Raw genomic sequence first — 10,840 nt, 5'->3', positions numbered from 1 at the left:
ACAAAGGAAAAAAAAAACACTTTTATTCAGTTCAATTGACAATACAAAAATAAACCACAGTTGTTACATTTATCAATTCAATCATCCGATAAAGAACCTTCTGTTCAACACGCGCATGTAATCTGCAGTCACGTATTTACACTACAGCCCTCAAAAGTGACATGATATATGCATATTATTTGGTTTGATACATATTGCTGCAATACCAGAACATTTCTAAGCCCTTTAACTTCTCCGGACCCTGATGAAGAAACACAGTATATGTTGTAGATTTGTTCCACTGAAAATCTCATTGCATTGATAGTATTTTTAGTGCTGTTTTTCTTTCAAGAGTCCTTATTCTTATCGGTGTCGTTGTGGTGTTTAAGCATCTGCCTCCTGAGGACGTGTCGTGGCCAGCACAGACGGGAGAGAGGTCGCAGTCCTTTAGATTCTTATGTGGAAAGTGCTACAAAAGGATATTTCATTATGAGTAAAACCCTCAGGTAAACGTACACTTAGCCTAAGTGCATTGGAGCATTACCTGAGGAAGTCTGGGGCCCTGGAGATCATGTTCTCAAAGTCGGCGTAGGACAGTTTGCTGTCTCCGTCCAGGTCGGACTCCTCGATGGTCTTCTCACACACCAGCTGCACCTCCTCAGGCGTCAGCTCCTCCTTCGTCAGCTTGTTCAGTACTTTCTCCAGGTCTTCTTTGCACAAGTAGTTATCCACGTTGTAATCTGTGGACAATAGCAGGACGGGCCCAAAGGTAATGTAGATGCTGCTGGATCCAACTAACTCTGCTTGATTTACCTACTCTTTGTGCTTACCATAAATTTTGAAGGCGTAGATTGCTTTTAGTTCTCTTGGGGCCATTTCGCTGAGCACTGAGAACATGTCCACAAACTCATTAAAGCTCAGATTCCCTGCGCCGTCTTCAGAGAACGACTCCACAATCCTCATGCGGAATGGGTTTTCCTGCAGGCAAATGTGTGTGAATGAAAACAGCTTCATGTGTAATGTGTAATGTGTAATGTAATGTGAATGTTTGTAAAATAAATATTACCAAAAATGTAAAATAGTTATAATACACCCTAGATAACCGATACATCTAAACATGTATTTTCTTTTTGGTTTTGTGATGAGTTAGGCAAAAATATCTGAAAAGTAAATGAATAAAGTTGATTTGAGAGGACTGATTTATTTGCCTTTTCAGATTATTGAAATTGTGTTTGGGTTAGCAAAGTCTTTAATATAATTATCTTAACTGTGTTTTAGTAAAATAAGTGGTTCAACCTGTCACGAGAACTTTAAAACACTTCATAAAGGAAGTCAAGTAGTTTGAATGATGTACCTTGAGTTCTGGCATATTGACTATCAAAGCTGGAGGGACTTTACATTCAGGGTCGTTGGTGTAATCCATTGGAACCAAGTGTGGAGCCAGCTCATGGTATCTGCCATGCAGCCTGCAGTCACAAGAATGTCACTGTCACATGCACAGGTTCTGTATCGCCTCACACACACACACACACACAAACACACACACACACACACACACGCACGCACACACACACACACACACACGCACGCACGCGCGCGCACGAGCACAGGCACGCGCACACACGCACACACGCACACGCACACACACACACACGCACACACACACACGCACACACGCACACACACAGGCACACGCACGCACACACACACACACGCGCACGCACGCACGCGCACACACACACACACACGCACTCACGCACGCGCACACTCACGCACGCGCACACTCACGCACGCGCACATACACACACACACACACACACACACACACACAAACACAAACACACACACACACACACAAACACACACACACACACAAACACACACACACACACACAAACACACACACACACACACACACAAACACACACACAAACACAAACACACACACACACACAAACACACACACAAACACAAACACACACACACACACACACAAACACACACACACATGCTGTTTACCAGATACAGGCTGTGCATCTGAGACACATGTCACATGTTGATAACAGTGAGGTGTCTTGTACTTAGCAGTGAAACATTTTTAAATAGTTCTAACTCTTATGATTATTTGTAGAGAAGTTGAAACGATGTCCATATATATATATATATATATATATATATATATATATATATATATATATGATATCTTCTTTAACATTTCTAAACTATATAAGAGAAAATAAAACAGATCACATTTGCATGAATGTGATCTAGTTTGCTCAAGTAGAACCTGTGTTCTCACTTTGAACGATGTTGTAACGTGACCCTTCATCTGGAGCAGTGAAAGGCAACACCGTTGCAAAACTTTACTAGAGAAGCTCACATCACACTTTACTGTGGAAGTTATGGCTCCAGAAAGCACACATTCACCTCTGGCTTTCACATACACCTAACGCTGAGGTTCAAAACTACACAGATAAACAACACAATTATGTTTTTTGACTGGGACCTCGGCACGGATAAGATTAAAAACCCACAACATTACAAAGACTCACCGGAGGATTTCTTTGCGGGTAAAAAAAGTGCAGTCCTGAAAAACAAAATGTGATGGAAAATTAAGAAATAGCATAAAATGACAAGATATACTGAAACCAGCCAACTCTCCATATAAACATCATTAAGTAGTAATATTAAGGGATATCTTTATGACAGCTTGGTGACATGAACACATTTCTAACATTCATTTCACACACACTGGTGGAGACCGCTGTGGAATGGATTGTATTACAAGAGTGAGCACTTGAGAAGTCTCCTTGAGTGTAGAGTGTCCCATTAAAAATAAATCTACACCCTATCGTTTCAAAACACTGTTGTTTGCTGTAAAAAAGAAATACATTTACAAGCATTATCATCAGGCCTGTAACTAACAATTATTTCAGTAGTTAGTGATTCATTTATCAATTAGTTGTTTAGTCAAGCGATTGTTTCTATTGCACATTGAGACTTTTTTTTATACATTATCAATCAAATGAAGGTTGAAATATGGTGAATGAAGGCTTCTAGATAGAGAATATTTACAAATACGAAAACAGATAGTTCTTTTTTGACATTTGTTATTTAAAAATGTCATTATCTTTGTGTTAAAAAGGTCTTTTCATAAGTGTTTTACAGTCTGTTACTGAAACGTGATTACCATTATGTTTTTTTACAGTCGATTGACCTTTGTTGAACCCTTATTAGAGACATTTAGAAGAAGGCCATTAGGCGATATACATTTGATATAAAAGCAAAAGGTATAATATTTTAACATTCTTTACCTATACTAGTTGATGGAAATGGCGTTGCAGGTAAACTTTGTCTGTTGTTATGTCGATTTTGTGGCTCAATAACCACTAATGGCGTATAAATGATCAGATCACCCATTCATTCTTACATTTTCTTACATTTTGATCAGGAGCAGCAGCAGCAGTCTAAGCATCTCAGACTTCACCAGGATCAGGTGACAGATGAACAGAAAATAGAAGCTCACAGTACCTGGTAGGCGTCCAGCTGCTCATCAGTGAAAATGGTCTGCTTGTTTCCCATCCTGGTCCTGGAGAGTTCGGTTCGTTCACATCACCTAAAGTCCACAGCCTCCTCTTGTGCGGAGGCATTTAGGATTCGGGGTAAAGGGACCCGCTTAGAATCCGCAAGTGTCCACGGTAGAATCCATGGTGCTGAAGCCCAAAATCGTGGAGGACGTGCGAGTTCTTCTGCGGCTAGAGTCCTGGAGCGTCTGAGGGAATGTGTGCGCTGCCAGCAGAGATCAGCTCTTCAAGCAGCAGCCGCAGAACAAACAAGAAGGTGAATTCATAAATAAATCATGGGCTTGAACCGGCAGGGCGGAGAGTGTAATCTCAAACTGTCATTAGTCTAAATAGTTTTGCGTACAGCAGCGAGCATTCATTTTGAACTATAAGTGATCTGTTCTTCTGTATCTACCTCTGTATCTACCTGCGTTGCACCAATGAAATTTCCCCATGTGGGACAATAAAGGAATATCTTATCTTATCTTATAACATTGATCAAATGCTATTTAAACTCACAATATTGGCTACCCCATGATACAAATGTACTGTATAAAGGCACCCGGGCTGTCATTGTGTTTGGATTGGGTGTCTTCTGACCTCTGCTGGTGAATTAATGGCAACAGATGCTTTTTTATAATGGTTACCACTCCAATGTTGCTGGCCAGTTCCCCTGTTTGACCACGGCCTGTTTTAACCACGGCTTTGGCCACTGACCAGTTGTGTTATTTCAATATAATATTTCTCAAGTAAAAGTACAAAGTACTGGACTAAGTGGAACCTACTACTCAAGCAAGAGGAATTGTAAGAGTGATTGTCTGATTTATAATTTGAAATTGATTTAATCGGAAGGACAAAGGGTTAAATAATAAACAAAACCTGCTCTTTTACAGAATACATCACAAACATTTGGGGGAAAAATAATCAAAGTTCAAATAATGTAATATTGTCAACATAAAGCTTCTGTCACTTGTAGACTTACTCACAGTGGGAAGAGTCACCTCAGAAACAATCAGAATCAGAAAGGATTTATTGCCATTGTCAATGAACAAAATCCACAAACATAGGAACTTGGTACATGGATGGTGTAGTATTCTGAAAACTACTCAGAGAAGTACCAAAGTACGCATGTAACTGGAGCACACCTCTGCCCAAAACATGTTGAACACAAGAGAGAAAACTTTACCAAACATTTCCCCCTCTTATAGCCCTTTACCTCCTCCCGTGACCTCCTCCTCCAGTGACCTCCTCCTCTTGTGACCTCCTCCTCCCTTTACCCCCTCCTCCCTTTACCTCCTCCTCCCGTGACCTCCTCCTCCCTTTACCTCCTCCCGTGACCTCCTCCTCCTCAACGTGACCTCCTCCTCCCTTTACCTCCTCCTCCCGTGACCTCCTCCCTTTACCTCCTCCTCCCGTGACCGCCTCCCGTGACCTCCTCCCTTTACCTCCTCCTCCCGTGACCTCCTCCCGTGACCTCCTCCCTTTACCTCCTCCTCCCGTGACCTCCTCCCTTTACCTCCTCCTCCCGTGACCTCCTCCCGTGACCTCCTCCCTTTACCTCCTCCTCCCGTGACCTCCTCCCGTGACCTCCTCCCTTTACCTCCTCCTCCCGTGACCTCCTCCCTTTACCTCCTCCTCCCGTGACCTCCTCCTCCCGTGACCTCCTCCTCCCGTGACCTCCTCCTCCCTTTACCTCCTCCTCCCGCGACCTCCTTCCGTGACCTCCTCCTCCCTTTACCTCCTCCACCCGTGACCTCCTCCCATGACCTCCTCCTCCCTTTACCTCCTCCTCCCGTGACCTCCTCCCATGACCTCCTCCTCCCGTGACCTCCTCCCGTGACCTCCTCCTCCCTTTACCTCCTCCTCCCGTGACCTCCTCCCTTTACCTCCTCCTCCCGTGACCTCCTCCCATGACCTCCTCCTCCCGCGACCTCCTTCCGTGACCTCCTCCTCCCTTTACCTCCTCCTCCCGTGACCTCCTCCCATGACCTCCTCCTCCCTTTACCTCCTCCTCCCGTGACCTCCTCCCATGACCTCCTCCTCCCGTGACCTCCTCCCGCGACCTCCTTCCGTGACCTCCTCCTCCCTTTACCTCCTCCTCCCGTGACCTCCTCCCATGACCTCCTCCTCCCTTTACCTCCTCCTCCCGTGACCTCCTCCCATGACCTCCTCCTCCGTTTACCTCCTCCACCCGTGACCTCCTCCTCCCGTGACCCGCTCCTATCCGCTCCGCCCCGGGCTGACTCCCTGCGTTGCTCCGCCGCAGAGGAGGCTGTGGTCGGTGTGATCCACCTGCAGTGCCGGTGGCTCGTGGCTGGTGGATGCTGCTACTGCTGGTGGCGCGCACTGGACGGAGCAAACCAAAACGACGCCTCACCACCTTATTCTGAATGTCACTGCGAAAACGGTAAAAAGCCAACGCTGCCTGCTGCCATGGAGACCAAACGGGACAAGAGCCATGGTGAGTTTGGATGGATGGGCTGGTGCTGTTGCTAGGCTATGGTTGCTAGGTTGGTTATAGCGCTAGCAAAGGCTATGCGAGGGAGGCTAGCACTTAGCTTGAACTTCTGCTTGGATTTATTACGGACTAAACACACAAATGCACAGTGTTATAGAAAATAAAATATGTGTTTAAGTTCAGCAAAACGTGATGTGAATGATTAAATATCGACACGCACCGAGCTAGAAAAGAAACATGTTGCTATAGCCACTGGGCACATTTACATATAAATGTACAGTAAAATCAGATAACTAACCGTTATGCTAAATGTACTTTTTTGAGCTTTTAACCGTGTATAACATTGTTCCCTCATCAAAAACACGCATATAGTTGTACTTAAGAGCCAGTAACAATGCATCATATTTGTCATTTAAAATAACTCTTTTAATTGTTTACATTTTCTCTTTAATTTTTGTCTTTGCATCATTAGTTTGCACGAGTTTAAACAATCAGATTACTCACATCAGAGGTATTTAACACTGACATAGCGTTTGACAACTCCAGAAATCAGATAATGAGGTGATTGGTGCCAAAATATGTAACTAAATATAGGGTTACAGCCTGTCCCATGGAGTAATTTAGGCCTCTGTCCCTTGCCCCACATATTTAGAGAATGCTCTACCTTTTTACAGGTGCCACGTGGTATAAAAGAAAGAAAGAATGGTACACAATTGTGATATTTACATCAAAAGGGTGACATAAATGTTCAGAATCAGAAAAGATTTATTGCCATTGCAAATAAACAGAATTCCCAAACATAGGAACTTGCTTTGGTGATTCGGTGCAACATAAAACAATTAACAGTGATAAAACAACCTATATAAGTCAATATGAAAAAACTATTTAAAGCTGCTATAGGATCAAATAAAATAAAGATAGGCTTTCTATATACACAACATTTACAGTTACTGCAGTCTTCGGGCATAAGCCTATATATATATATATATATATATATATATATATATATATATATATATATATATCATGTCTGTTCCACCACATTGCACAATCTTTCACCACTTTTACTACTACTTGAGGTAAAAGCATGTCTGTAAAAATAGGCTATGCACTCTTTTATATTTAAAACACTCAGTTCCGTTTTATATAGGTCGGTATTACTGATGAATTAAACACGTAATGCCAGGAATAGCCGTCCTAGTCCGCATGAACTGTGATCCTCTCCAGATGTGACTGCACTGCATCACGTCGGATCATTGTCACATGCAGGGATTGGACACTTCTCCTCTTTCTTGGCACAGTCCGTCCTGCACAAAACACACACAATGCTTCCAGTGCTTTCTCTGACTCACCCCGTTGAACCGTAATGACCTCCGACCGTGCGCTTGGATGAAACATTGAATTTGCCCTTAAATATGCTCCAGCCTCAGTCTGTTCTTGCATTTCTTTCAGACGGAGAGCATGAGAGGATATCGCCAGTGCTCCTCAAATCACGCACAGGAGAATTTGACTTGGAATCAATACTTTTTCTAAAATTGAGAAATCTAGGTAAGTTGGAATACATTTTGTGTGTATTATTACGACGTTTGAGGTGCGCTCTTGTTTTCATGTGCAGGGATACATGATCTCGGATGCATCGGGGAGTGTATTAACCTTGAGAAACTGGACTTGTCTGCAAATAATATTACTAATTTAGCGCCTTTAGCGTCCCTTCGGCTGCTTTCTGTACTGAACTTGTGTGCAAACCGGATTTCTAACTTAGGTCAGTACTTTCATGTTTGGTGGAAGCCGCATATTTTTTGCGAAAAATATTGATGTATTGATTATGATTGCTGTTGATGACTAAATAAGCAAAATAATGAGTTTTCCTTCTCATAGATCCTCTGCGCAATTGTGAATCTTTACAGAACTTAAACTTGGCTGGAAATGTTATAAACAGGTATGAAAGTGCATTATTGTGTGATGAAATATAGTTTTTTGTTATTTTATTTGCTTCTCTATTGAAACAGTTTTGAATGCCTTTATGCCCTTCAATCGCTGAGAAAACTTGAAAGTATTCGCCTTAAAGACAACACCTATAATTACTCCAACCCTGGTACTTTAGTCCTTTTTTGGACCGTTACAATATTACATTTACACAACAATGTTCACTCAAAAGCGTTTTTTCAGTCTGCAGAAACACAACCTATAGAGCACACGTTTTAGAAATGTTTCCTAACATCAAGGTTCTCGACGGTATGTACTTTTTCATTGTTTATTTATGCCATTCTTTGCCAGTATATTTGTGTATATATGTATATTTATAAGAACTGTATTTCCAGGTGAAAGAGTGGTTGGCCGTGGAAGTGATTTGTATCAATTATGCAAAGATATTGATGATACAATTAAAGGTGCAGTATCTCAGGCCACAGTTATTTTATTACTTGGTTTACGGATCCGCCGCACTTAGATTATTGATTTCTACTATATAAATAAAACAAATTATTATAAATGTTTTTTTTTATAAAGTACCGCCGACAATGCAAAATAGCTTTAAATGAAATATAAAAAGCGGTATTAAGTCAAAAGATAAGAGCGTGTGAAGCTATTTTAAACCCGTTTACCATTTTCTCCAGCGCGTTTTGCCGTGACTAAGGGTGCACACTTAGAAGCGTCAGTTCTACCAATGCAAAACACGCTAAATCTACTGTTTCACTCACCTGCGCGCCGCGTCTCCCCCCCTCCTCCTCCCGTGGTGCGTTTTGGATAAACCCGGACGAAAAAATCTTTTGAAATTGAAATTATGTTCATATTTCGGCCGCCTGTTCAGTATATTTCATTTAAAAATCCGTAAACCAAGTAATAAAATAACTGCGGCCTCAGTTCAAAATAAAAGTCGCGTGACCTGTGTTTTGACGAGGATACTTATGTTTGACCTTTCCTCGTTTTACAGCAGGTTCGTACAAAAATGGACAGCTGGTTGAGCACTCTGACTGCAAGCCATGGGTGGAAGATGATTTCTGGGAGATCAAGAGGTCCAATAATGCCATAGTGGATGAAGCCTATAAACAATTCAGTGGTACGTCTCTCTGTTGGTTTATCTGTGCGTATTCATTATTCAGGCAAACCAATCTTGTCCCATCTTTTCCCCAGATATCCTTCATGAATGCAGGCTACTAAACAACAGGGCGACGCACGTCATCTCCCAAACCGAGAGGTCAACGAGCCTGAAGAAACAGTCCAAGCAGTACACCATATGAGCTCGGGTTATTCAAGAATATTAGCTGCTTTCTGTCCCACGATTCCCCAAGAGTCGAGGCTGTGTGTACTGTTGGTTTTAGCTTTACCCTCAAGTGTCATTGACGGCGCACATACTCTGTGTGTTCTATGCACTTATCATGACATTTACTGGAAGCATGTGGCTTCAATCATTTTTCATATTTCACAGTGAGCATTTTCTACTGCACCTGCTGCTGTTTGTCTGCTAAGTGCTTCCAGTTTTATTGTTTTAGGACCTAATTTATTGCCACGCTGCCGTTTTTATTTGCATCTTTTTTTACCCTTCATTGCAGTATTTTACATAACTTATATCTAATAACCTATTGTAAAGTTATTAGATGTTTTAAGTGATAAGATACATGCGCTTTAGTATTCTCTGACAGCACTCGTTGGTTGTGCTACTTAACCTGCAAAATGTTGAATTTCAAACCCAAATAAAGAATGAAATGATCTCTCTGTGGAAGTCTTTTCATTTAGAGCGACATTGTTAATGTTTATAAACCATAAATCTGTCAGTTATAACTTTAAAGTCCCATTAGATTGAATAAAACGTATATATATTTATAGCGTCTACGGTCAATGGGATTCCCAGAGATGTGTTATTGTTACTCAAGTACTGTTACACTGTAATTATAGTTCTCAGGAGCAAAATGGAGTTTGAGAAGTACAATTTCATGAAAAGATTACTCAAATAAATGTAACTGAGTACTAAATATACCTGAGTACATTTTGATCTACACTTATGGCGGTTGGTATCCAAGCGTTACAATACTGCCACCTGCTGTAGTTGTACATACTTTATTCTTTAGACTTTATTCTTTAGACCATTATTCTTTTGCATTTGACATTGTTTCGATGCCTGCACACCTTTTTCACATCAGAACATTAATATTAGATTGGTATGACATCAAAATGCTTGAATTTGTCCAATTTTACTGTAAAGAGTTTTACGCTTTATTGTTTGGACCAACTTAGCAGGAAGCCGGAGGGACAACAAAAATTGGTCGGAGGGCCAGATTTGGCCCCCAGGCCGTAGTTTGGACATGCCTGCTTTAGATTATTCTTTGACTTTATTCTTTAGACTTTATTCTTTAGATTTTATTCTTTAGACTTCATATTTAGACTTTATATTTAGACTTTATTCTTTAGACTTCATATTTAGACTTTATTCTTTAGACTTCATATTTAGACTTTATTCTTTAGACTTCATATTTAGACTTCATATTTAGACTTTATTCTGGCGGTAATGCAACACTCGGATGCCAACCGCCATAAAACAACAACAACAACAACAACAACAACAACAACTTTATTCTTTAGACTTTATTCTTTAGTCTTCATATTTAGACTTTATTCTTTAGACTTTATTCTTTAGTCTTCATATTTAGACTTTATTCTTTAGACTTTATTCTTTGTCGTCATATTTAGACTATTCTTTAGACTTTATTCTTTGGTCATCATATTTAGACTTTATTCTTTAGACTTTATTCTTTAGTCTTCCATATTTAGACTTTATTCTTTAGACTTTATTCTTTAGTCGTCATATGACTTTATTCTTTAGACTTTATTCTTTAGTCTTCCA

General features: G+C 41.0%; 2 protein-coding genes across 3 annotated transcripts; one reads left to right on the top strand and one right to left on the bottom strand.

Moving 5' to 3' along the window:
* Positions 1 to 96: 96 nt before the first annotated feature.
* On the bottom strand, positions 97 to 3,880 carry cib2 (calcium and integrin binding family member 2). Its single transcript, XM_072435140.1, has 6 exons — positions 3,511 to 3,880; positions 2,532 to 2,566; positions 1,334 to 1,445; positions 810 to 957; positions 524 to 719; positions 97 to 448 (listed from the first exon to the last, which is right to left on the bottom strand). The coding sequence occupies exons 1-6, from the start codon at positions 3,559 to 3,561 to the stop codon at positions 427 to 429; spliced, it is 564 nt and encodes a 187-aa protein (XP_072291241.1). The 5' UTR covers positions 3,562 to 3,880; the 3' UTR covers positions 97 to 426.
* Positions 3,881 to 5,904: 2,024 nt separating this feature from the next.
* lrrc61 (leucine rich repeat containing 61) lies at positions 5,905 to 9,709 on the top strand. 2 transcript variants are annotated; one of them, XM_072434942.1, is made up of 9 exons: positions 5,905 to 6,003; positions 7,453 to 7,548; positions 7,616 to 7,762; positions 7,879 to 7,939; positions 8,010 to 8,095; positions 8,170 to 8,235; positions 8,322 to 8,390; positions 8,936 to 9,058; positions 9,133 to 9,709. In XM_072434942.1, exons 1-9 carry the CDS (start codon positions 5,976 to 5,978, stop codon positions 9,237 to 9,239), a joined length of 783 nt encoding a protein of 260 aa, XP_072291043.1. In that variant the 5' UTR covers positions 5,905 to 5,975; the 3' UTR covers positions 9,240 to 9,709. The 2 variants fall into 2 exon arrangements, with proteins under 2 accessions (XP_072291043.1, XP_072291042.1); XM_072434941.1 differs by having other exon boundaries at positions 5,906 to 6,003; positions 8,933 to 9,058.
* Positions 9,710 to 10,840: the final 1,131 nt, after the last annotated feature.

The sequence above is a fragment of the Eucyclogobius newberryi genome, unplaced genomic scaffold (genome assembly GCF_026437365.1).
Source record: "Eucyclogobius newberryi isolate DKJ021-1_F unplaced genomic scaffold, fEucNew1.0.hap1 SCAF_7, whole genome shotgun sequence".
Classification (NCBI taxonomy): domain Eukaryota; kingdom Metazoa; phylum Chordata; class Actinopteri; order Gobiiformes; family Gobiidae; genus Eucyclogobius; species Eucyclogobius newberryi.
Note: the sequence above shows the minus strand (reverse complement) of the source record. Positions and strands in the feature narration are given on the sequence as shown.